General features: G+C 42.0%; 1 protein-coding gene across 3 annotated transcripts; it reads left to right on the top strand.

Annotated features, from left to right (window-relative positions):
• Nucleotides 1-112: 112 nt before the first annotated feature.
• nkd2b (NKD inhibitor of WNT signaling pathway 2b) lies at nucleotides 113-27,579 on the top strand. 3 transcript variants are annotated; one of them, XM_080039320.1, is made up of 10 exons: nucleotides 113-406; nucleotides 526-552; nucleotides 674-765; nucleotides 21,756-21,816; nucleotides 22,388-22,509; nucleotides 23,677-23,772; nucleotides 23,940-24,081; nucleotides 24,545-24,602; nucleotides 24,728-24,852; nucleotides 26,146-27,579. In XM_080039320.1, the coding sequence occupies exons 1-10, from the start codon at nucleotides 382-384 to the stop codon at nucleotides 26,751-26,753; spliced, it is 1,356 nt and encodes a 451-aa protein (XP_079895446.1). In that variant the 5' UTR covers nucleotides 113-381; the 3' UTR covers nucleotides 26,754-27,579. The 3 variants fall into 3 exon arrangements, with proteins under 3 accessions (XP_079895446.1, XP_079895445.1, XP_079895444.1); XM_080039319.1 differs by having other exon boundaries at nucleotides 24,725-24,852; XM_080039318.1 differs by having other exon boundaries at nucleotides 24,708-24,852.
• Nucleotides 27,580-27,852: the final 273 nt, after the last annotated feature.

The following is a 27,852-nucleotide window of genomic DNA, read 5'->3' as shown; positions in this document are numbered from 1 at the left end:
ATTTTGTTTTAAAAAAGCCCCTACCGGAAGTAACGCCCGTGATCAGTCTGCCTTGACGCTTCGTGGTTTCTGCCGAGTTCAAAGCGCTCCCACATTCAGTTGGACTGAAGGAAAGAGACTATATAGCGAGTGCGCCTTTCCTATCTCTTTCTCTCTCTCACACCCTCTTTTTTAAATATTTTTAAATTTTTTTACACATTTGTTTCTGCACATTAACAACTGATGCCTCAATGAGCACGCGACTTAATTACCTGCCTTTGGATGAAGTTGGAGTTTTCTTCTTGCAAAACAAACACAATGTGACCATGTTGAGGCAGTGACTGTGTTATCCTTGTCCGATTTCGGAGTACCTTTTTTGATCCAGGGAAGAAGGACTTAAGAATGGGGAAACTTCAGTCGAAACATGGTAAGAAATGTTTATCTGAAAGCAGACTTTTTTTTCTCTCATTTAGCCTATTGCGAATCCTTTCTTACAATAAACTAACGATTGTCTGTTTTGCCTCCCCGTTTCTGATGGATCTGAAGCGTGTAAGCGCAGAGAAAACCCTGAAGGTGAGGATATATGATTGTGTACAATGAAGGCTCATACATGATGCTGATCTCATAAAACATAGGTTGAGCTGTATGGAGGTGTAGGCTACCTGCTGAACTGTGTCCTTTCCCCGCGTCTCAGGAGACAGTTTTGTTGTGAACGCCTTCCTCCGGAGAGGGATGGAGGAATGCGAGAGGTACAGCGCGACGGATAACAAGCTGAAGAACATGCAGGTATCAGCCAGTGCTGTCGTTATTTCACCTTTTATTTTTTCTTGTTCCTTAGTGACAATGGGCCCGACAACAAAATGAAATGTCCTTTTAGTCACTAGTAAGACGGTTTGACTTCATAATGAAAAAGAGAATCAATAAAAGAGGCTTCAAGAGAGAGAAAGGGGGAGAGCTAAGAGGACTCAGTACTCATGTTCTATCCAGCTGTGTTACTCTTAGAGATAACCATTGAGTCCTTGCTTTGTTTGCAACAATTAATGTTTGTTGAGCAATTTTGCATGGGCAAAATTTATTACCCTGGGAGTAAAAGTGTGCCAGGTGTGTGGGAGTGTTTGTGTGTCGGTGTGCACTTTTACATTTGCTGTTGGGATGTGTCTGTCTGCCTATCAAGCACTTCAAAGTTGTCTGGTTGAAAAGCTGTTACATTCCCGGTCCTGAAAGATGAGCTGAGGACTCCTTGACTTAAGGGGGAAGCAAACTGTTTTCACAAGGATGTGCGAAGACATGCTGATGTCTTCTTTGCAGAGTTGTAAGCTTGTTGTTCTTTCTGTCATGTCTGGCTCTGGCACAACACTGCGGCGGTTATTCCCCTGCCTGCATCACTGGATGGGTTATGACAGCCGTGAGCCCCGTGTGTGTGAAGAGGCTTGGCAAAGGCAACACACACACACACACACACACACACACACACACACACACACACACACACACACACACACACACACAGCATTGGATGGAAACGTAGCCGTTTCTCAGACTGAGGGATATAAAGTTTGCTCTTGTGGTTGCTGGCATCATGACTCAAGGCTGTGTCTTTTCCCTCAATGCCTCCCATTCTAGTACGGCTCCCAGTGGGCAAACCTTCCATGGCACAACATTACATCACTTCAATTAGGGTGCTGCTTTTAGGGGGTGCTAGAGTCCTGAGCTCCAGCACCCCATGCATGGCATGTAAGCCGATGGAGGTACTGACAATTTAAAGGGCTGGGTGGTTGTAATAGTGGAAGAGTTTTAGAATATATCAGGGCAATAAACCGCCCACTTGTGGCAAATTAAAAGAGAACTTTACTCTTCTTCAGAGGAGGCCGGCTTCACACATCCCCTGAAGGGAAACCACCAAAGGCCTAAACCTGACACTTATTAGTAGGTGGGTCCCACCCTCAATTCTATCAAAGTCATGCCCCTGATTTATTTTGAGTCATTAGCTGTTACATTAGAGGCTCGTTCATGGACCAGAACCGGATAACTATCGGCATTTAACTAACCAGTCCCTTATGTTTCCTGCTTTCTTTGAGACCCACATCTGTTATGTCATTATCCTGGTCATGAAACGCTCTGATGGTAAAACAGAGTAACGTTAATAGTAATGTTAGTAATGTGAAGAAGTTGAATTTCCATTGAGTTTCTGGATTTCCTTAAACATGTGAGAGAAAGAAAGAAAGAAAGAAAGAAAGAAAGAAAGAAAGAAAGAAAGAAAGAAAGAAAGAAAGAAAGAAAGAAAGAAAGAAAGAAAGAAAGAAAGAAAGAAAGCATTTTCTTAAAGAAGTGATAATGTTCTGGATGTTACGAAGCCCATTGGACGATGCAAAGTGGAGCTGAAACAATTGGTCGATTAATTGATCAACGACCCATTGACAGAAAACCAATCGACAACCACTTTGATAATTAGTCGATAGATCCTTTAATTCGTTTCAAGCAAACAAACCAACCAATATCTAGTTCCCAGCTTTTCAATAGGAAGGATTTTAAGATGATCTTTGTTGGATTTGACATCTATTTGGGGTTTGGAGAGTTTGTTGGATGAAACAAGCAATTTACAGTTGCCCATTTTGGCTTTTGTATTTGTAAGGGGCATTTTTGTTGTTTTACTTACCCACTTTTTATAGACCAAAACTCAGGGTGATTAACGTCAAAATAATTTCCACATTAACAGTGTTAATGATCTGTGTGTGCCTAACGCAAAGTATTATAAGAAGAAAAAAAAACAGTATCGTGAATGAAATCGATACTATGACGATATACATTTCATATACGCTCACTATTGTATTGCAGAGGTTTACAGTGTCAGCACTATTCATGTCATTTGAAATGAACAGACATTAATGTAAAGGTAGTTCATGACGCAGAGTTTCCCACCTAACAGACTTTCAACATGGATATAATTGATCTCAAATAACTTAATTTGATCCCATATACCATTAATTCATTATTCACCAGGATCGTTACTTTAGTTACTTTGTCACATATCCAGATTGTATTATTGAATTATGTGTTCTTGGGGCTTGGACCATGTTAAAACAAGTCCAAATAAAAAAGAGCAATAATTATATAATCTTTCTCGGATGATTTGAAGTTTTTATATCAATTTCAGCCTGATTTTCTCCCCTTGAGTTTTTAAGTGTCACCAGATAGCTTCACTTAGTCTTGGCTGATGAGCAGCAGGGACAGTTGAAAATGACGTATGATTTGGTACAGGAGGAGAGTGGCCAAACACACTGTTTGGGTCTGACCATCCCCCCTCCTCATTGTCAAATGGGGGAGTAGGATTCCTGAGCTGTCTGGCTGTGACTTCAAAGCACAGAGCTGGGAGTTATAAAAGAGCTCTGATATCAGTGGAGCCTCCGAACCCTCACCCCTCTATCCTCTTGCCCCTGTCCTGTGAGGGGGATGGGCTGAGGGATGGAGTACTACCAATGGTAGAAAAAAGAAGAAAAAAAAACTGCCACTAACACAACCCATGCCCAACATCATTTTGTGTGAACTTAAGGAATGTCCTTAATAAAGCAGTCGTTTTGTATCCAACTGATTGCGAATTATTTGCCATCATAGCAAAATAAAATATATCAAGAGCCATTTAAATATTGATATTGTTGAGAAACGGTTATTCGAGATTTCAGCTGGTGGGTTGCCCTCAGTATATAATCCTATAGGCTCCTCAAAGTGTGATTGAGTGAGTGGAGAAAGAGAGCGAGATTCAGCAGGATGACTTGGCTCATCCCTGGCTATAGTCATCGAGATTTTGACATTCTGTTTGGAGGCGTTTAAGACAAGTCTCACCTGTCCGAGCACCTGGTGCAATGTAGAACTATTGCATTTGAGATCAAAGTGGCAGTCGCCCACCCCAACAAGCCTATAGTCTGTAGTGACTGAATATGTTATACGTGCAGAGAACTCCGAAACCTTGTACTTATCCAAACCATAGTTTTTTAGTGGAAGAGCTCTGTGAAGGCCCCCCCACCCCCCTTACACACACACACACACACACACACACACACACACACACACACACACACACACACACACACACACACACACACACACACACACACACACACACACACACACACACACACACACACACACACACACACACACACACACACACACACACACACACACACACACAACCACAGTGCTTCATTTTGGAGCTTCAAACGGACACGCTCGGATGCCCAAATAATGACAGGCTAATTCAGCCTTTCAACACCATCCTTTGTCTCAATACTTCCCAAAGACTTGGCCTGTGAAGAGGGAGCGTGTCAACATTTTGAATACCACAACAAAGACCTTTATTATTCCACTTTGAAAGGTTAATAATATCACACTTGAAGTAAAAAAAAATAAAAGCATGGTTAGTGATAGGGAATCAGTTGGATGTAATGATGTGCCAAAAGATCAGAGACAAACAACTATTTTGACTTGCAGAGAGTTACATAGCATTCACCCCCCTCAATAATACATTTGGTTTAAGAGCGGAGTTCCCAAGCAACTCACTAAATTGTAAGCTAATGCTTTTTTTTAAAATTAATTTGGAATCTGTGAATAAGACTTTTCCCTTATATCAAATAAATCCTCATTTGGCGATCCTGCTCAAAATGGATGTTTTGTTTGGACGATTTTGCTGGTGCGGCCTATGAGTACATCTTCTAGCCACCATGTTCATTTCCAGTTAGCGGTATTTGATTTGGATCTGAGGCCGGGATATCTATGTATTCTTAAGGCTGTGAATCTAAATTAAGTTTATACTTTTTGGTACACAGGCGAAAGTTTAAAACTGAGGTCATTCATTTTCAGTTTCAGAGCTGTGTTTACTATACCCAATCGTGCTGTTCCTGAAGTACATACAGTACTTGAGTACTTTCAAGAAATATTCTCATCAGAAACATCTCACAACGTTTCACTCACAACTCTCTTGCGACCAGAAATGACCAAAAAAAAAGAGAGAAGCCCTGTTTCTTATGGGACTATACTCCTGGGGAACAGTCACAAAGGTGTGCTCATATATGTTCAGCTTTTTAAGGGACTAGAAGGCATTTGGAGGGTTTTTCTTTCTTTCTCTTTTTCTTTTTTCTTTTTGGCTTCACAAGAAGGCAAGCTGTGAGCCTTCATCTCTGAATGAAAAGCATGTGGCTGGCATCCAGAACAGCGGGGTCTTTCAGCACGGCCCCAGCAGACATCTGTTCCTGGTTTGTACAGCAAAATCCTGGAGCAGGGAGAGGGGCTGTGGTGGAAATGGGGTGGGAGAGGGTGGCCGGGGAAGAGGAAAGGAGGAGGAGGAGTGGGGGGGTTTAAAAGTGTTTTTTTCTTCTTCTCCTCCATGATGGAGATATTTGAGGGCTTTTAAAGGTAGTGGGGGGGTGGGGACGTAATTGAAATCCTCATTCGCCTTGTCCACTGCATTGTGTGGGGAGAAGGGAGCTGACCATTGATCTCACCTTACCTTCTATAATCTATATGAACTTGTAACACCTGTTAAACATGGAAATCACACACACACACACACACACACACACACACACACACACACACACACACACACACACACACACACACACACATGGGCCTTTATTTAAATGTTTTGTGTCCCATTTGTCCTGAACAAACATTCACCTCTCTGTCACTTTAAACATCATCAGCTGGTCGTGCTTCGACACTCGCCACAAGCATGAGATGTTTGTTTTGTATTCATTATTTCATGTTTGAGTATCAAAAGCTATAGGGCATAACTTTTTATTATATAAATTAATGTTGGTTACTTTCAAGCCATCGCCAAACAAGTTGACACAAAGTTGATTAAGCCTATCAGTTCCTCAAAATTCTCTGTATTCCTCAGTGGCAGCCTTTACAAACTGGTGTCACCCCCCGACACTGGCGCAGGAGCGCAGACAAATCCAAAGAAGCGCAGAAAAAATGTTTCAGTTGTTGATTCTACTGCTAATGAAAAACCTGGATGTATAGCACAAAGTATAAAATCCATGCGCGATCACCGAAGGCTTACCTCATGTAGATGCAATGACAATGTGGTTGTGATAACTCAGAATTCCTTATTATTATATGGGGGCAACATAAGTTACCCACTATAGCTTCATGCATGTACCACCACTACAACATGGCTTATCCTGTGTGTCAGAGTAGGTTCAACCGTTCAGTCCCTCTCTCAATCTCTGTCCGTAATGTTTGTGGGTGAATGACTGAGCGAGAGGCAAAAAATGAGTGGTTCGTGCGGCCTTGGACTAATGGAGAAATACGTTAAAAACATGGCTGGCAGATTTACCCTTTATTTTTCTAGTACTAGTAGTAGCCTAGTAAAAAAAATGCAGGTTCACCAGCCAAATAATGTGATCTTACTTCAACGTTTGGTCAACCATTTCATCTGGCAAGGTGCTGTGTTGGCCAATCACATGAACGCAAGTTTACATTTCTGGTGCTTTATGTTGTAACGTGAATGTGAATGTACTTCTACTGTTCACCTGGCAATTGTCAGGACAATATATTTTTAACCAGAGTTATACAAATGTTGGCATATGAGAAGCCTTCAAATTCAAGGATCTGTTACTCAATCTGGACTTTCTGAATCGGATTTCTTGTCTCACCAGTACCTGAAGTGACACGCCCCCAAACAACGCAGCCTGCTTTATTGGTATAAAGCAGGGCTGATTTCAGTCTGAACGCCTGCTAAAGCTCATAAGCTCATCAAACAACATGTTATATCTTGTTTGTTTAGGAAGTTACTACACCCTGCCACATAATAGTCCAACACAAGATATTACCTCTGAAATAGTCAGCTTTAGATGTACTAATACATACATTTTGACAGAGCCTGCTTAACTGTTTCACCCAATTTCAGGCGTTGTGCTAAGCCAAGCTAAACTAACCACACCCTGGGTGAAGCTTCTGTACATCCATGGTAGTGGTACTAATCAACAATATGAGCATGCAAGTAGCATACCTAATGCTTATTCTAAGCCAAAGGTAAAATAATAATAGCTATATCAAAATGATATACAAAGTAACTATTTCTTATGTGCTGGCTCCTTTGGTTCTAAAGAGACAACATTGTGACTTGTAACAACTCCTCCACATATTTGATGGCATGAATAATCGTGTGAATTTCTCCTACGGCCTCAAAAGAGACTAGAGTATATTTTTAGACAATGACAGGCAGTCAACTTCTTTCATTATTGGAGCTTTTATCTGCAGACATATGGAAAGAAGCTCTGTCGCCTCAGTCCCATCAACGCCACTTTGAAGTCACCTACGTCTTGTCACGGTGTTTCATGATATTTTTGAGATATGTTGTTGGTGTACTTCAGAACGATCAGTGTAGCAATAGCTTCAGCAGCAAATCATCAAGCATAGGGGTTGCACTTTAAAATCTCAACTCTGTGAACGAAGCCCATCCCAGGGTTTCGGGGGGACACACTCCGTGACCTACACGTGCATCATGGTCACTGATGACAGCACGGAGACCTCACTTCCCCTTCATGGTTAGTGTGCATGGTGGCTAACACTGGTCTGTGTCTTTTGCTCTCACTCCCTGCCAGGAGAAAAGAAAATACCTGAAGCTGGAGCCCAGTGCTTAGCCCTGACATTTTTGGCAAAGACCACTGGATCCAAGTCTGCGTTTGATCTTGTGCTTTTCCCGGCCAAGTAAAACACCGGGAGACTCAAAGGTTATTACATTTTAGTGTGTAAGGTATGTTTCCACATAAACCCCTGTTCCCCCTTAGAAAGCTTTAGCTCTTTTCCAAGTGGACTTCATTTCGCAAGCCTAGAGCAGCCAGGGGAATATCATATTTTTTCAGTTATGGTTGTTGGTGGTGTTATTATATGCTGTCATTATAACCATTGCTAATTGATAATGTTTAAATTACATCTTTGGTGCATTCAAGGGGGCTCTGGAAGTACAAGTAAAGTTCCGACTCAACGTCTCACTAAGCAGAATGATATTAAAAGACACTGCAGATGTTTTTTGTTAAATATTTGACCGTTGAAAGGGAGATTGAGTTTTTTTGTTTTTGTTTTAAGAGGACATGGGGATTCCTCTTTTGGTGTGGAGTCTGTTATTCCTATGAATTCAGCCAGTGGAAACTTGAGATTGTCTCCACAAGGGTCAGATGCTGACCTGACATACGCATATTCCACAATACAAGCACAGGGGAAACTAAATAGTATGTAGCGCAATATGCTGATAGCTAATAACAAAATCTTAAATAACATAGTAACATAATAATGATAAACAAAACATATTTGGTGTAAATACCTATACTGTTGTTGTTAGCATGATAACATTTTTTTAAATACATTGACAGCAATGCAGTAGAAGAAAACATCATCTATAAAGTGTATGTAAAATGTTGCTGGACCATCATGTTGTTATGCCATGTGCAATCTCCTTGTGGTCCCTTGACTAGATTACATTTACTTTTTGTGTTCCTAAAAAAAAGTATTCAGAGTCACCCCTAAATGCTTAGAAACTTCATCCTTGCTCCACATTCCTGAACCTGACGCCCTGCTAGGTTTGAGACTGGGGAGTGAAACACCGCATACCACAAACCCTGGCTTCCTGTATGCTAAAAAAAACAAAAACAAAAAAACAGCGGAGGGCACAGCCTCCATTGTTACGCATTGATTTGATGCTAAGCGGTTTGAAGCCTCTGTTTTTTAAAGTAATTCTTTACACACAAATATGTATATGATAGAATATACATACTGTATTATAGACACTGTGGTTTAAGTATGTAGTTGTAAATGGACTTGACTTGTATAGCTCTGTTTAGAGGATTTTCTCAGCCCCAAAGTGCTTTACATTTCTTACCACGTTCACCCATTCACCCACACACACCTATGGCAGTAGCTGCCATGCAAGGCGCTGTCTGAACCATCGGGAGTAATGTGGGGTTCAGTGTCTTGCCTAGGGACACTTTGGCATGTAGTGCATCGAACCTCCCACCCTGCAATCCAGTGGATGGCCGTACTACCCACTTCGCCATTGTCGCCCAGTGTCCCTTGTTAGATTTAGGAGTAATGCCAGGATTTTGAGTGTTCAATACCAGAACCTTAAGTTAATTTGAAAAAAGTTAAATGTATAGCAGGACTGTGTTCGTAGTTGTATAGACTTTGCACAATATCCATCTTCCTGACTTCCTATGTCTCATACAAAATGCCATAGGGCAAGATGTATCAAACCCACCCAAACCTAGACCCCTGAGGAGTTAGGCATCTTTGTCTCTGCTCTGAGCTGAGCCTGCCCCTCTTTGGGACCCCAAGCCTGCACATGTGTAGGTATCGCTATTACTCAGCTCATAAAACGCCACAGTCCCATCTGAAAGTGGTTAGTTGTTGAAACACACTTGCAGCTTCAAAGCCTAGATTCAGAATCTGCAGACAGCACAGGCCTGGCTCTCCTGCCCATCACATTTCTCTCCACCGGGGAATGGCTGCAAATTTAGCTTTTGTTACACAAACCTGGTCCCGTCATCGAAAACCATTGATGGGTCAGCGTTAAAAAGGATGGTGGTCATTTTTTTTATCAGAGTGGAATTCATTTGGGAGTGAGTGAGTGATACTATGTCTGCAGAAATTATAAGTATTTATGCGGTGCTATCATTCTGTATTGGTGTATTTATGTACCCAAACACCTTTTGTGCCCTTTCTATATGTGACAGAAAGGGAGGGAGAGGATGAAACAGCGCTGAAAGAGGCCACTGTTCTCATTTCCTCTGAAGGCAGCCCCCCCCCCCCCCCCCGACCCCCCATTTTATTTTTCCTGAGCCCTTCCACTTCAAAAGCTGAGCTGGCCCTGTGTGCCATGTAACATGTTTACCTAAAGGCTCATTTCAAATAAACAGCAGTTCTCCTTGAGATGCCTGCCCCCCCCTCACTGAGAGCCTTTCAGAGACACAATCTGTTCATAGGAGGTGCTCCACAAAGAAGACGCACTCTTCTAAATCAGGATCTTATTTCCTGATTTTTCTGAAGAGTGACTTAAGTAGCATGTAGCTTACAAACAAAGCGCTCCGCTGGCGAAGTACCAAGATAGTTCGAAAAAAACCCACCTTTTTGAAAGTTGGAGGCAAACAGTAAGTTGTAGGCGGTAGATTTAATTACAATGAACAGTTCTCAGATATTGTTGCTCAGCAGGTTCTTTCTCCATAACCAGCACCTACTTCTTTGTGTTGATGCGGGGTAACAGATCCTATCACTTCAGGAACGTCAGTGTATCAGAATATCTGAACTTTGACCCACAGTGTCATGTACTCAGCTTTGAGAGCTGCTCTATCATGGCGGCACCTGGTTATCTCGTAGCTTTTAAGGCACTATTGCTATCAGACCCTTCTGCTTTTTGAAGCACAAGTCCTCTTTCAAGGACTTTTATCGAGCACTAAGAGTCCCACTTGGTGCGTTTAAGTGGACTGCCTCGAGCCTCGCTGCGTGATAGAGAACAAGTCTCCATCAGACTTGTAGCTTTATACCTTAGATAAGATAAGAATATACAAGCAGCCAAGCTAAGCTCACTCGGCCCATGTTTAAGCACTCTTTCATATAGCCTCGTGGCCCCGGTTTCCAGTAATTATGGCTGTGAAAGCAGAAACTTTCGGTGCGCTCTGCCGTGCTGCCCTCTGCACCATAGCCTTTTGATCTCTGCTTGTGCCATGGATGAATTACGCTGCAGAATTTCACACTGGGGAACACTGTTTCAGACACACACAGCTAGTCTGTCAGGTCACTAAAGTGCACAGCTTCAGTCCAAAAAGGAGGAACCACAGATGTTGCAGAATCTCTACTTTGCATATTTCTGTGATGTGTGACAAATAAAAATAATAATAATTCATGGTTTGCACCACAAGGCTTTTTAAATTCTCCTCTTGTGGTTATGTTCTCAAAATCATACGGATACCCTCCCATCCTTTTATTTTTTCTTTGAGAATAATTCAACAGAAATATGAATGAGCTTTGCATGGTTTTGGTAATTGGACTGTGTGCTACTTTTTTTCATCTTATCAGCTTTCAACTTTGTCACATTTTTCATGGGAAGTGACATTACAGTCATTGGCCCTTTGGCTATGGTCCATTTGACACATCCAGGCTTCCTTCACATCGTCTAAAGATCGTGAAATCTCCTCTTGCTTCCTGTGCCCAGCAGGGGTGTATTTTTAGGATTCCTCTGGAAAACACTTGGTGTTGACCCGGGGATGACCCCCTGTCCAGTTCCAGGTCTGTGAGGAACTTCACAGCTTGGAAACTGCAGCAACTGTTCATGCTGTGTCAAGAATTCATGTGGTCTTTGAGACTAGCAATGTCTACCCACTGGAGGAGACAGCATTAGCTGACAGTCGGCGAGAGTTTCGCAACAACAGAGAAAAAGAGACAGGAGATAAAAAGGTGCAGCAATTTTGAATATACAGCAGCTTTTTTTTCTGTGTGAATTTAAGATATTTGGTGTCATGAACTGTGCAAGTCTGCAGAGCCAAGAAATTCTTCACCCAATGTCTCATGCCTTAAATATTTCATAGTAAGGAGGAAGAGTACCAATTATGCAAACAAGTGGTGTCTCTCAGGACCTGAGGTTTGGCAAATGTGACTGAGAATAGTTAAGCCATAGGACATGAGTTATTAGGGGCTCTCCCTGTGTGTTTGCCTGTCTACCTTGGTTATTTTTTGCATCCTATTCTGCACTGAACTCTGTATTTTGGCTGCCTCTGACCGGCGAGCTTGGTTCTCCCTGAGGGCTGAATGCAATAATAGTACAGTACAACAGTCGTCTGTCTCTGTTTGCCCAAAATGCCTCCCAGATGGATATGTTGAGAGGGTCATGCTACATTACTGGCTGATTGGTCACGGCCGCAAATGCCCCTCTTATCATGGTCAGTCATATGGATCTGTTCTTCTCTGTGTAAGTTACCCAGAGGGAACACTAACTATGGACTGTGGAGCTGCACGCTTTGACCCTGAACCTGTTCTCATCCTGCTGGAAGACACGTTCACAAAACCAGCAGGCAGCCGGTCCACTAACCCACAAGCCCTTAACAGCATACGAGTGCCTCAGATTTGAGTGAGAAGCCAAAAAGTATCATGGACTAGGACTAGGTAGACAGCGTCATTCAAGTGTCTACTCCAGTTATTCCTAACTAAGGTAAGCCTACTACGTTTTCCAGGGAGGTAAAATGCCTACTTAAAGAGCTCATCTCATATCCCACACAATTTTGTTGAGGAAGAAAATGAACAGCCTACTATGATTACAAATGTGCGTTAACCAGTTATTCAGTACATTTAGGGCTAGTAAAAATACATAGCTAACATAGTAGTGGATAAACAGTTCAGATTGTTTTAGTAGAAATAGACTCTTGAAATAGTGCAACGAATTATACAGTGGAGTGGAGTATACCGTTTAAATGGTTAGATACAACTAATGGATTAAAACAGTTGACATTTAGTTTAGTTTAGTTTAGTTTAGTTTAGTTTAGTTTAGTTTAGTTTAGTTTAGTTTAGTTTAGTTTAGTTTAGTTTATTTATTTCGATCAAAACATATTCACAACATCACTTACACAAGTTAAAACATAAAATAATAAAAAACACACAAAATAACACAAAGTTGTCATCGTAATTTATATATTAATTTCTTATAAATAGTATTGATCGAAAAGGTGTAGGCTGAAGCTTTAGCTTATTGCGCCTACCCTTTTTACATTATAAATACATAGTTAGATAAAAGTATTCTAATGGATAAAATTTTTAAATAGTTAGCTTTAGGTAATGGACAAACAGGTGAAATTGTTAGCTAAAGCTGATTGATAGAGAGTTGAAATAGTTAGCTAAAGGTAGGCTAATAGATACAGTCATATGAAAAAGTTTGGGAACCCCTCTCAGCCGGCATTATAATTGACTCTGCTTTCACACAAAAAAGATAAAAGTGGTATGTCTTTCATTTACCAGGAACAGCTAAGTACTGGGATGTTTTCCAAACAAAGATTTTTTGAAAAGCAGTATTTAGTTTTATGAAATTAAATAAAATGTGAAAAACTGGCTGTGCAAAAATATGGGAACCCTTGTGGTCTTGCTGATTTTATTGCATGTAACAGCATGTAAAACTGAGGACTTTAAACACAAAATTGGTTGGATTATGTTGTTAAGCCTTGAACCTCATAGAAATGTCTGTTTAATCATGATAAAAGGTATTTTAGGTGCCTAAATGCAAGTTCCACTTCTCTTTGACTCTCTGCAGAAGTGAGACAGAATGCGATCATCAAAACAGCTCCCAAAAGATCTTAAAAACAAAGATTATTCATTGTCATGGTTTAGGGGAAGGCTACAAGAAGCTTTCCCAAAGGTTTCAATTGTCAATTTCTACTGTAAGGAACGTTGTCAGGGAATGGAAGGACACAGGCACAGTTGCAGTTAAACCCAGGTCTAGCAGACCAAGAAAAGTACAAGAGCGGCATATGCGGCGGATTGTGAGAATGGTTGCACACAACCCAAAGATCACCTCCAAAGACCTGCAAGAACATCTGGCTGCAGATTGTGTATCTGTACATGGTTCTACAATTCAGTGCAATTTGCACCAAAACATCTGTATGGCCGGGTGATGAGAAGGAAGCCCTTTCTGCGCCCACGCCACAGATACAGTTGCATGGAGTATGCAAAAGCTCATTTAGACAAGCCAGCTTCATATTGGAAGAAAATGCTTTGGACTGATGAGACAAAAATTAAGTTATTTGGTCTTTATAAAAAGCAGATGTTTTGGTGCAAATTGCGCTGAATTGTTGAACGATGTACAGATACACAATCTGCAGCCAGATGTTCTTGCAGGTCTTTGGAGGTGATCTGTGGGTTGTGTGCAACCATTCTCACAATCCTCCACCTATGCCGCTCCTGTTTTTTTCTTGGTCTGCCATGCCTGGGTTTAACTGCCACTGTGCCTGTGTCCTTCCATTTCCTGACAACGTTCCCTACAATCGAAATTGACAATTGAAACCTTTGGGAAAGCTTCTTGTAGCCTTCCCCTAAACCATGACAATGAACAATCTTTGTTTTTCAGATCTTTTGGGAGCTGCTTTGATGATCGCATTCTGTCTCACTTCAGCAGAGAGTCAAAGAGAAGTGCAACTTGCATTTAGGCACCTAAAATACATTTTCTCATGGTTAAACATACATTTCTATGAGGTTCAAGGCTTAACAACATAATCCAACCAACTTTGTGTTTAAAGTCATCAGTTTTACATGCTGTTACAGGCATTAAAATCAACAAAACCACAAGGGTTCCTATATTTTTGCACAGCCAGTTTTTCACATTTTATTTTATTTCACACAACCAAATACTGCTTTTCAAAAAATCTTTGTTTGGAAAACATCCCAGTACTTAGCTGTTCCTGGTAAATTAAAGACATACCACTTTTTTTTTTTTTTTGTGAAAGCAGAGTCAATTATAATGCCGGCTGAGAGGGGTTCCCAAACTTTTTCATATGACTGTACATGGTTTAATTGTTAAAGCATTTGCCTTTAACAGGAGGCTCAAAATACAAATTGACCTAAGCAACCTAGACACTGATAATTAATTTTATGATTAATAGCCTAATAAAGATTTGGATAACACTGTAACTAATAACACTAGGCCTAATTATATTAACACTAGTGACATCATTTCCAGTTTAAAATCTATTAATGAGAACATAATTGGTACATGATAGGTGGGGTTGATGAAGAGGTTGTCTATTTGAGCTAATCTGACAGGGCCTGTATGATTACATCAAACAAAAAAGCGTTCCTGCTCTTCCACACTGGTGTGCAGCTGTCCTTTCCCCAACATGGTTTGTTTACATGTCACAGTCACCCACAGGAGCACTCTAACGCCTGTAGCTCCACCAGCCTCCAACCGCAAGAGCCTCGCCCCTGTGAACTGCCAGCCCTGGTTTTCAAAGCTGTGACTCAAATCCCTTTCAGTTTAACAAGAGGATCAGTGAAAACAGTGTCGGTGTTGGTGGTTATCTCACAGGTGAGAGCAATTATAACTAACGTCTCAATACAAGACAGACAGCATGGGAACCTGACACCGACTACAGTATAGCCTACACAAAAAGAGCCCTTACAGGTGAGAGTGACTGTGTTGAAAATGGTTTTCAACAAGTAGAGCGGAGAGGTGCTTACAAAGCCTCGTTGAGTGGAAATGACAGATAACCAGTTTAAAGAGTTGATTCATACCTAAAGCCCTGGCTACGGGAGATCATTTCAAACGTACTGCTCAGCTGGACACCTACATAGCTGAGTGAGTGGTGGAGTCACTTCTTTGGACCATAATGGGCCACACAACCTGGCATTGTGAGATCCCCTGTGTTGTTTAAAGGGCCTGTGGAATGTGGAACAAATCCCGTCAGCTTTATCGGCCTGGGCGCGCTCCCCATTGGCTGGGCTTTAGAGCCAGGGGCCTGCGCGGGAGCTTACAGAATTTCACATGGAGGCCAGAAACAGAGGAACATCCTGTTTGAGTCAAACCGCCTGTCCCACACTGGCTTTGATATGCCGTCGCCTCATGCACTCACTTCTTTTCTTGTTTGTCAAGGAGTCTGGGCGTGTTTGAAAATCCAGGATGTTTATCTCCTGTCTGGTTTCTGCACTGGGACGTTGTTGCAGGCATTTCTCTGGATTTCCTGACGTATAGTGTTTCATCCTAGCCTGGAAATCCAGACCCATATCTAGAACGATAGAGGGTCTGGCCACGATCAATAGACCTTTCCAACTCAAGGGGCGGCACCAACGTGTGCATTTCAAATGCCACTGCACGCAATTGGACAGCACTACGACCAATCAGAGCAATGAACAGGGTGACATATTAAGCCCCGTTTGTTTAGCAAACAGCGGGTTAACTGTTAAATTTTTTTTGCCTTGGTCGGTCGGCAAAACGGAACATTCCTCTTACTTGCTAATGAAAGATTTGAGTGCCGTCTTCCAAATCGCAAAGTGTCGAGGCGAAAGACGTCTCAAACTTGAACAACATAGCCACAGCCATCTCTGTTTACTATCACGGCTATGGCGGCGCACTGTCGTCATCCGGTTACGTCCACCCCAGAGCACCACACATAGGGCTCTGGCCCGCCCATATCAGAAAGAATGATTTGATTGGTAGCTCAGGATTTCTTGACATATTAAATGAGCTTCAATGGAGAGTGTCCAGACCAAAAGGCGCAGCAAATTTAATTTAAGCGGCAGGTCTGGATTTCCAGGCTAGTTTCATCCATCATTGAAGGAAAATGCTTGATGAGTCAATAATGAAAACAATCGTTAGCAGTTTATTTGTAATTATTCAACAGAGTTAGAAATAGAGTAACAGGACTCTTTTTTCACTTCTGACTCTTAAAAGAACCAAACTTTTCTAAACTTTAGTTTGCGCAGATCATTAAATATATCTGAGTGCACATAACATATGGCATTGGTCATATAAAAGTCCACACAGAGACTATTGCATTACACCACCCAGCCCTGTTACCTCTCAATTAAGGCAGCATGCTCTCTGTGGTGCAGACATAATGTGTGTGGCACCATATTTTATGCTTGACTTCGGGTTTTTGTGTTTAAGATATAGCAAACCATGGCAGGCGCCATGTTTCTCTCTTTCTAGTTACTATTCAAATCCACTAACAGTGTTATGATCATCTACTATCATACTTGAATACATTTGCCTAACCCAGATTTGATTTCAGGCATTGGTATGAAGCACATGGTTCCTAGCAGGTCCCTACAGTAGCTGCATGTGTGCCAGCTGATACTAGGGCACACTCCATTACATCAGACTCCTATGCCCATTTTAATGAAGGCATGCTGATTACGGCACCGGTGACAGATGCAGGGATGGCGGGGCCAGCGATGATAATCTTTGTTTATGCAGTCCGTCAGGTCACAATCAAAGTGAGAGATAGATCAGTTGGCACACAGTTTAGGAGATAGTCCGTCCTGATTGAAGAGGAGCGGCTGACTCAGCGGTTGACGTGCTGCTCTTATATAGACAGGCAAGCATGCTCATCTCTCCCCACAGCTGTTGTTATACTAGGACCGAAGAGGCTTCACCCCACTGATTCATGTCCTGCCAACAGAGAGGTCTTGCCTCCTGTGTGACCTCAAAGAGTGTCCCGCTACCCTGTAAAAGGCCTGTATCTGGGCCATCGTGGCCACATGGGACCGGTCCAGATGACAGGATGGCATTCTGCTCTGATCTCATTTCCATTCATATAAAGACATGTCATGGCACATTGACAGACAGACAGACAGACAGACAGACAGACAGACAGACAGACAGACAGACAGACAGACAGACAGACAGACAGACAGACAGACAGACAGACAGACAGACAGACAGACAGACAGACAGACAGACAGACAGACAAACAGGCAGGCAGGCAGGCAGGCAGGCAGGCAGGCAGGCAGGCAGGCAGGCAGGCAGGCAGGCAGGCCGGTCGGTCGGTCGATCGATAGATAGAATTTTCTAATTAGTGGAATAAGGCAAACCTGAGCTGTCCAGTAATGAAAGGAATTGGAAAGGTAAGGTTGTGGTTTTTGAGGCTTGAACTTGAAAAAGTTCCAACCCCTTATTGAGGGGTCCTTGACTCAGTCATGATAACAGTGTTTATATTTTGAAGAGAATTATTAGGCTGCCCAACTCCAATCCAGCAGTATATATGCAGTACTGTTTGTTTTAATATTGCTACTCAATACTAGCCGAGGCCAATCTGCTCTGTTGACTCTGAGCACCGTAATTACCCTGACTTGGACTGAAAGCTGAAGCCTGATGAACCAAAGGGAAAGAAAGCCTTTCTGGCCAGAGACCAACATATTGTTCTTTAACTGTCTTGTGAGAGCAAAAGCAGAAGTTGTGCAAGCGGCCTCCTCTTTTCAGCTCCCCATATTCGTCAGCCCCTTCCCCCTCTCTCCACCCCTCGTCTCCCTCTCTTTTCCTCTGCCTCTCTTCAGGGTAACCGCTCACATCTGGTTTTGAGTCAAGGCCAGGTTGGTTTCTTCTGGAATGGATGCCTTTTATTTCTCAATGGCCCCACTCCCTCTCCAGTTTCATTCTGCGGTGAGGAGTATGCAGTTTGTTTACGAACTGGTGCTCCTTTCATTATATTGATACTACTCGATCCTCATTTCCATCATTGGGAAACCTCACAATCATCCCCAATTAATGGGCAGTGGATAGCAGGAATGCTGGTCGGCTGGTGGTCATCAAGGCTTTCCTGTGGCGCCCTCCAAAGTGTCAGTTCCAGGTGACTTTATATTTCTGGAAACTGTGTGTACGTCCTGAAGAAATTCTGCTGTATGTTGCTTAGTATCTGTCTCCTCAAACACTCTGCATTGAATTAAGGAAATAACTGAGACTGTTGGTCAGGTTCAGACAAAGAGCGGCACAGTACAACCCACAAACGTCACATACGAGAGATACTAACACAGAATCAAATGTACAGTTGTTGTAGCACCTACTCTACTGTAAACGTTGCCTGTAAACGTATTGCAACTTTATATAAAACGTGAGCAATGTGAAGTATTTCAGTAAACCACATAGCCTTAAAATCATATGCGGAAGCCTCCAGACAGGACCTTTTTTTTCCAGCATATGTTTGTATTTGGATACGCATCCAGTCATCTGATCATGTTGCCATATTTCATACCCCGAGGCCAGAGGAACTGTGTAAACAATCTCCCCGTTAGCCTCCCCGGTATTTTGAAGATGAGATTTTTTCAAAATCAGTTGTGCATCGTATGGTTTGAAGAATGGACTATAAGGTGTGTGTGTGTGTGTGTGTGTGTGTGTGTGTGTGTGTGTGTGTGTGTGTGTGTGTGTGTGTGTGTGTGTGCGTGCGCATGCTTATATTTAGAGGGGTGAGCTTGAGAGGGAGGGTGTGAGAACAAAGATGTGCAGTGTTTTCCAGCAGGAGGATGGGTGGTAGGCAGGCAGGGAGAGAGAGAGAGAGAGTGTGTGTGTGTGTGTGTGTGAGAGAGAGAGAGAGAGGTAGAGAGAGAGAGAGAGAGAGAGAGAGACTGCTGGGGGATGTCTGATGTCACCTGGTAGTGAGCTATGAAAGCTTCCCCATGGTTACCCTATCCCACATAAAAGTCTGGCAGTAGGCTGAGGCTTTAGGGAAGCTTGGCACAACTGCTGCATTAAACAGGAACAAACATCCCACACCTCTCTGTCTGTCTCTTCTGTCAAGGCGTCTGGCAGACTGTTTACACGGAATGCTGTCAGTGCATTTTTCCAGTGCACTGTTTCTCCAGCCATCAGAGATCTAATGCATCATCCTCTTTGTATCAGTTTTGTTCAAAAGTACCTGTCACACACACATACTGTATGTGGCTGTCCATCCTGTCTTGGGAGAGGGATCCCTTCCTCTCCCTGAGGTTTCTCAACCCCCCCCCCCCCCCCCCATTAAAGGGTTTTTTGCTGGAAGTTTTCCTCAGTCAGGCTTAGGGTCTATGTGTGATGACTGGTGGAAAAACTAAGAACACAAATTTGCTCTAAAATGCTAACACGTTTAGTGGCTGAGGTCGGACCCAGCCTGCTCCCTCATTATCTCCCCCCGATGGATGTAACAAGCACGGAGGTGGAGGTGGAGGTGGAGGTGGAGGTGGTGGTTGTTGAGTGGGGGAGCCATGTGTTCAACACAATCCCTAGCTGCTGCTTGTCCCCTCCTTGCACAGTACACGCAGCAAGATGTCCCCTTGAAGCAACATTTTTAATTAGAGACAAGATTCGCTTTCGGCTGTCACTTGATTGATTTGTTTCACTATATTTAACGTTGCATCATGTCTTTCAGAGCGCCTATACTTTTTGCTCTGCAACCCCCGTGGGAGCGAGGATGAGAAAAATCAATGGCGGTCTTTGATGTTCCTCTGAGCTGCCAAACAGTAGTGTCTGTGTGAACTCCCTCTTCCTTACATACTGCCCTTCATTAGGTAGTGTACTGACTGCGCTACAAAGCGATGAGATAAAAGCATCCAGTGCAGAGAGGAAACAACAACTTGGCTGTAGAAACCACAAAAGATGGAAACGTTTTTTTTTTTTTTTTGTGAAGGATGGATGCGCATAAATACAATTGCCTAGTTCCAGTGTGTGTGTGTGTGTGTGTGTGTGTGTGTGTGTGTGTGTGTGTGTGTGTTTGGTGATTAAAGACTGCTGCTTGTCTGGGGCTCAGGGAGCAGTACCAGTTGTCTGTTAGAAAAAACAAAATCATCACATCTCTGTTCCTCTTATCTTATACCCTCCCTTTACACTTTGTGCCACTCCTTTCTTTATTCCTCCTTTGCTTACTTCCTGCCCCTGTCCTTCTCTCCCCAAGGCTGTACACCTCAGTCTTTGGCTGTTTTTTCTCAATGTCACCGAGCCTTGACCCTGCCACTCCACCTACCTTTAGCAGTGAGGGTTGTTGCAAGATTACAGGCTACAGGTATCATCCTCTGAAGTGAGGAATAATCAAGGGCTCTGCGATTTTTAAATAAACCACAGGCCCTGGCGCTGTCATTTCTCTAAGCAAGAAGGGAAGGAAGAAGGGGGAAAGCGGGAAAAGGGGGGGTTCACCTAAACGTATGCAGATGTTCAGACTCTCGCTTGAGCCCCGGCTCAGTTGAAGGTACATGGAGTTCTTTTGTTTTCTTGCATCTATCTGTTTTTTATTTGTCTCGTTTCTGTGGGCCCCCTTGATTTAAATCTGGTGAGATTTTATTTCAAAGTGTGTGTGGAGCAGCTTAGAGGACGAGGGGATGACGTAAATAAGATGAATCATTTGTTGTTTAAATACTTGTGGTTTAGGGCCTGTGCTGCACTTAATTTTCATTGTTTCCACAATCCAGTTGTAATTAAGGAAAAGGTGTGTGTGAGTGTGTGCACGCATGCATAGAGGCCCTGTTGCTTTTGCCTCAGCTTGCCTCTGCATTAGCACACGTGTGGGATGGTTATGAATACATTGTGGTTCCGTTTTATGCAGGATATAGATTATTCACATATGACAGCGGAGCTGTTTTCCCCTTCCAACCCCCATTTTGTCCTGCTTTTGTTTTATGGCTATGGATGGAGTTGCGTATTTAATCAGTCCCATCCTATCTGTGTGGAAAATTCCATCTGGCAATTATTCTCCATTCAAAATAAATACACACATGTTGCCAGGGCTCATTGTGAGTTTTGTCAAGTTTTCAATGAGAAATGTTACCAAGCTTCCTTTTTTTCCCCCCTCAGATTTCTGGGCTGCTTCCATCAAACTCTCCTCCCTAGGTTCCATGTCAAACAGGATGAGAATAAACAGGTTGGCTAAGAGACAGGGCTCAGATGATGAAGTGCATTATTGGGTTTTTTGACGGATGCGAGGGGTCCATTTGAAGGACTTGGAGGGATCTTGACAGCTTGGCCGTGGCCACGCTTGCCGTGTCCCAGAGAGTGAAACACAATAAGCATTGCAGATGTTCAAAGTGTCGCCCTGGATCCTCCAGCCCTCTCCCTCTCATTTGAGTAGCAAATGCTTTAGCTGGAACTGTTTGTTTTCCTCTGTGTCTGTGGTCTGAACTGTAGATTCACTTACATCTCTGACCCAACACCCCCTACTCCTCTCTCTCTGTCCCGCTCTCTGCCTGTCTGTCTGTATGTCTGTCTACCTGTCTCTCTCTCTCTCTCTCTGTCTACCTGTCTGTCTGTCTGTCTCTCTCTCTAACAAAGTATGTCTGTCTCTCTTTTGTCCTAGGGGTTTCCAAATGGTGAGCTGAAGGAAGGACAATTTACAGATCAACACTGTCCCCTAGAGGGTAGGTTGAGAAGGATGTCTCGATTCTAACAAGTACCAACAAACTATCCATTCCTTGCATATTTTAAAGCTGTCGAGTACAGATCACGTGTGTGCAATTACTATGTATGATACCATTAATAATGTAACCTTAAAGCTGGTATATTCTGTATGATATCTATTTCCGCATTTCTTTTTTCAAGGTACTTCCGTGTTCAAATTGCATGATGATTGATGAGTGATGCGTCAGCCATGGGTTGAACTGTTGGGTTCCTTTAATAGATGCTTAGAGTGCAAATTATTTTCAAGCAGACGTTTGGGGTTATTGTCAGGCATAAGAACACAATACAATACAATATTTTCTCATGCCTTATTTTTTATTACCATTACTAAAGCAATTTGAATTGTAACACACTCCATGGACCAAGGCAGACACTGAGCTGTGCAATGGTTTTTACCATAGGGGCTAACATTTTAAAAATGCATCATCCATCATAATACCCAATGCACCAAGGAACACCTGAAAAGGTGTGAAGACCAATGCCCCAGCATCACATGCATGTTGAAAGGATCTCTCTTCATTCTCTTGACAGTGGTTCTTCCTCCAGAGAAGGCAGAGGGCTGTGAAAGCTACCTGCAGTACCTGCACTCAGAGGACGGACAGCGGGAGATACTTAGAGAAAAAACTCCCGGGAAGAAACGCATCAGTCTAGACGTAAGCAGTTATATGACCTGGCAACAATGATTCAATGTTCTGTACAACAACAGGGGTGGTTAGAGACTCATCTTATAGCAGAAGGTCCAAAGTTCAATCTCCAAACCAGGCCTGTTCCGCAGGTGGATTGGGACTCTCAATTGACGATTATCATTTGAGAGTTTGAGCGGTTGTTTGTATGTGTCAGCCCTATATGGTGGGGTGAGCAACGGGGCTGGATATGGTGTTTCAACTGTTGAACTGGTGCATACAATGTCAGACAACGAAGACACAATCAAAGGAAATGTTCAACTGTAAACTGATTTTTAATGTTATCAGTTAGGTGACAGGGTTTGTTGGGGTCAAAAAGGTATGCTCCTCCTAAGTAATTTGTCAGGAGACAAGGGGAAGTAAGCTTTGAGATTGTTTTGTCATCGGCAGTATGCCTTCTTACCGCGCACAGAACATCTGTCTGTATGTCGACACCACTCCATACCATATCCTGATTGAATTTAGGGACCAATAATTTAAATAAATAGATTGTAATGTTTGGTGTTTGCTCCTGGTTATATGAACTGAGGAGATATTATAGAACCATAAAGGGCTGCTTCTCGCTATTTTCGCAATGTTTGTTTTTCCAATTATGGACATGTTACTAGATACATCTGAATCTAAGTCGCTGCCAAAAAGTTGTAACTGAGGCTGCAGGTTGTTCTCATTTTTCCTGGAAGAAGGTAGAGAGAGACATGGTCGCAGCAGTAGGCCTGACCTTTTTCTCTGCGCTCCCCCACACAAGGTTAAAGCAGCTCAGAAGTGACTTATTTGAATGTAGAAAGCAAAACAATTTAGTTGGCCCCTTCTCTGTCATTCTCCAAATGCACAAATTAATTCGAAAAAATGTGAGCATCCTACTCTTTGCATGTACTTGCTGATAATGTGAAGCTGATTCATACCTCTTGTTTACAATACATTCCAATGCAGAATGAAGGAAACAGGACTTAATTCCTTATGGAGGGGAAAAAAGTTTATGAATCACAATGAAGATGATTCAATTAGATGCACTTTGCTGCCCCGTGTTGTTATAAAGATGTTTTTTTTTACATAAAGTAGAGTAACTATTGATTTGCTAATATTTGAAATAGTTGGATGTGTATAAAATATGATTGATGACACATTTTTTGTCCAAAGGATCTGGAGTGTGACGTCTCTGTGGAGGATGACAACCGTCAGGAGTGGATCTTCACTCTTTATGACTTTGACAACAGTGGGAAGGTTACAAAAGAGGTGTGTGTGTGTGTGTGTGTGTGTGTGTGTGTGTGTGTGTGTGTGTGTGTGTGTGTGTGCTATGTCATTTCTAACACTGTATAAATAAGTGGGTCCCTTTTGCATGTTATATTTCAAAGGTAAAGGAATACACATTGTACCAACTGTGTTTCTATCCGTCACCATAGGACATGTCCAGTCTGATGCACACCATCTATGATGTGGTGGATGCCTCTGTGAATCACTCCTGTCACCATAAGAGCAAGACCCTGCGTGTCAAACTGACTGTCTCTCCGGAGCCCAGGTGCCACAGAAGAGAAACAGGAACAGGTGAATGACAACAAGAAAAACAGCATCATACCTCAGGCATTATTATCATATTTCCCAGTATGCTTTGAGCCAACTCAGAATGTCCTGTATGTTTGCAGATTTGGGAGATAGTTTGGTTTCTTACAGTCAGACTGGCTTCTTGGTCAATTCTCATTTCAGTTCAGTAGCCAATCCATTGCAATGTCTTTTTTTCTCCTGTAGTTTTCAGTTGATTCCATTGTTCCTCTGCGCAGAGAAACCTGCTAGTACTCTATGGATATTTCAAGACTCGCCAAATACTTAACAATATTTAAGAAATAATATTATTAATGTCATTAATTTCAACTTATTGCAATCAAAAGTACATTTCATATGAGGGTGCACCTGTTAAGGGTGCAAAAGATTAAAAACTAAAAACAGTGTGTGTAATGTATGTTGTTGAACACTTTTTCCTGGTCTGAGTTCTTGCACTTTCCCTCCTCAGATCGCTGTCACCAGGAAGAGGGGCGTTCAGCTGACAAGCGGCTATCCTCCTACATCAGGTCAGTGCATAATAAAGTATTATTTGATTTTCTTGCAGATTAATTGCATAAATAATTGACTATTGAGTTGTATTACATATTGCACTTGTCCACTAAACATGATAGGTTTGCACATTTTTTAGTAGCAAAGGTCAGAGCAATGAGGCGCCGGCCACCGAGGGTCAGCATTACTGTGTGGATGAGAACACAGAGAGGAGGAATCACTACCTGGACCTGGCTGGTATCGAGAACTACACCTCCAGATTTGAAGGTGAGCATATATTTTTTCCGGTATTACAGTCTACTTGTAAACTTGAATTTGCATTATTATTATATACTGTATATGCTCAGCGGAATCACCAGTTAAAATAGTCAAATAAAATCCGTTTTTATTCATACACTGTAAAAAGGGATTTGGGGTTTAAGTCTTATATAAGTTTTAAAAAATTAGTATTTCATACTGAGCCAACTTGATTCGCAGTTGTAAAAACTTGATATTCTAAATTCACCAAACATCTTATATAGTTCTTCTAAATTATTCTTTTTATTTCAGATTATTTGACACATTAAGTTGAGTCAACAAACAATATGTTAGATCAACACATTTATTTGAGTGTAGTAGACTTGACACTTTATTATGAGAAACTTGAGAGAGTCAAAGTACCAAGATGACAAGACTGAGTCAAGTTAAGTCAAAAAATTATAATATTTTTAAGGGCAAACTCAAAACCTACCTTTTGAGTCAAGCGTTTTAATCAAAGAACCTATTTATTCATGTATTTAAATTATTTATTTTGTCTTTTAGATTAAATAACCTACTGTTTTTATCTTTTATAGCCTATTTTATTTATATATGTAGCCTGCTTTTATTTACTTTTAATAATTACTTTGATTAGTTATTTGTTTATTATTATTATTATTATTATTATTATTATTATTATTATTATTATTATTATTATTATTATTATTATTATTATTATTATTATTATTATTATTATTATTATTGTTGTTGTTGTTGTTGTTGTTGTTGTTGTTGTTGTGGTTGTTGTTGTTTTATCTTTATTTATGTATTTTTATTCTAATTTTAATAATTTCTATCCTATGTATTTTTTCTTATCTTTTTATTAATCATATGAAGAGCTTTCATTTGTTTTATCTCTTTATTTTAAATGTTTTAGTTTATAGTCTCTAGTGTTTTCTCACTGATGATGGTGTTTCCTCAGCACAGTCTCTTCTTCCTGTTTTTAATGGAATTTGTCACAATAATATTGCTTTGGGTTTGGATGGGTGGGAGGGGGGATCGTTGTTGCGTGTATGAATATATCTGGGTGTGTCGTGGGAGGGGGGATTGTTTTAAGCACTTTGTGTTACATTTACGTATGAAAAGTGCTCTATAAATAAAGTTTGATTGATTGATTGATAGTATAGCCCAATATCAGAAATAGACATTTTTCCTCAGTGGGCTTCACCCTTAGACCCTAAGTTCGACTGAGGAAAAAAAGTACACTGTAATAAATCATATTTGTATACCCCACTCACCCTGTGTATCTTGCCCGTCCCGCAGGAACCACCCCTCCCCAGGAGGCTCATGGTCGCTCCTCCCAGAGCCAGAGCCGCTCACGCTCCCAAGAACCAGAAGCCCAAGTGGTTCACCAGCGCCGCTCACAAGTCATCAGCGACAGCTACAACCCTACAGAGTCTCGAAGCAAGGGCACACAGTTTGTCAAATCCCCTAAAGGAACCTACAGGGGAGGAGGGAATAACGGGGTTAGCGGAGGCGGCAAATCAACTAAATGTCACGGCTACCACCCGCCTGTGCAAAGCATGCTGCACAGTGGCAGCGCAGCTGGACACGGGGGTCAGGACGTGTACCACTTGCCACACCAAACCCAGTCTTCCAACCACCAGCAGCAGCAGCACCCTCTGCAGTACAGCCACAGCAAACGCCTTAGGGCAAAAGCCCGAGACACCCTGTCCCCGTCCAAAACCCCGCTGTCGCCTCAGTCCCACGCCCAGCCTCAACCCCCCGTGCCCTCAGTACTGGAGAGAGAGCAGGCGTCCGCTCCACCTGGGAGCCCGGGCTTTGTGGTTCCTGTGGTCCAGCGGCATGAGCACCACCATCACCACGAACACCATCACCACCACCACTACCACCATTACCATCAGACATGAGCGCCCTCAGTGTGCGCTGACTCAAACTGTACAGGAACCAACCACACCAGTCTGAAGGACTTTCTCACCCTCTGTCCAGGAACTTCTTATTCTCCTCTTGCAAGCTATACAGATATATCCTGAGATTAAGATGTACTTTGGAATTGTGCAGTATGATGGCTGATGCTATGGTACCGGAGGGATGTTTCGCTGAAGTGATTGTGTAATGACAAAAAAAGACTTGTGGCACAGCTTTGAATTTTTTTGGAGATTCTTTCTGCCGGGAGTGCTGTGTCGTTTCCCGTGTTCAGTAAAGGGGGTGCAGATGCCAGAAAGGGAACAGATCAGAGGGCGTAACATCCCTTTCCCTCTGGATGCTGTTGGCTAAAGTCCCTAGAAGCTATATGTCAGAGTAGGTGTGCTGTTCTGTGTGAGACCTTTCCAAAACATGGATCTCAGGTGTAAAGGTGCTGCTGCTCTCAAGCTTTTCACAGAGGCTTCCTGCCCTCTTGGAGGCCTGATGTGGACATGAGGGGTGCGGGTGGGGGGACTTATGAAATCACCACTGCCAGTTTAAATGCAAAAATATCTCGCTAAATGTATGAAAAAAAACATATAAACACATTTTACTGTATAATTATTATACTGTATATGCATATGTCATGGATATGATTAAGCATATATGTATTTTGACTTTTATATATTTTAATAAACTTTATATAGTTCATATATATTTTTGCTGCAGCGACAAATTGTTTATTTCGGCGCATAAAACACTTGATTATGGTGCGTCTGCTCCCACCATGTGGATAGAAATAAAACAACAACAACACATAACCAATGTGTAATGTTACTTGTTAAAAAACCTAATTTTGTTCTAAAAGTAGATCAAAACTGATTGCAAATTGTTTATTAAATTAGAACAATTACCTGTTGGTGGTTTCAAGTCATTTGATTAGGAAGTAAAATGATAATCCTTGTATCATTTGATGGTTTGTTTTTTATTATCACAATGAGGTGTAAAAACTAGCATGCAAGAAATTTGGGGTGTGACTGACAAAGCTCTGAAAACAGTGTTTTTCAGATGGTGTATAATGCTCAGGCCACAGAGCTGACTATA

This window comes from Ammodytes marinus, assembly GCF_949987685.1.
Source record: "Ammodytes marinus genome assembly, chromosome: 13".
Lineage (NCBI taxonomy): Eukaryota > Metazoa > Chordata > Actinopteri > Uranoscopiformes > Ammodytidae > Ammodytes > Ammodytes marinus.
This window is presented reverse-complemented; position numbering and strand designations above follow the sequence as displayed.

Bases quoted from the DNA above. Each gene is read 5' to 3' on its own strand.
- nkd2b (XM_080039318.1), top strand. From the start codon at position 382: ATGGGGAAACTTCAGTCGAAACATG. The intron at 407-525 runs GTAAGAAATGTT...ATGGATCTGAAG, and splicing joins GAAACTTCAGTCGAAACATG to CGTGTAAGCGCAGAGAAAAC. The intron at 23,773-23,939 runs GTGTGTGTGTGT...CCGTCACCATAG, and splicing joins GTGGGAAGGTTACAAAAGAG to GACATGTCCAGTCTGATGCA.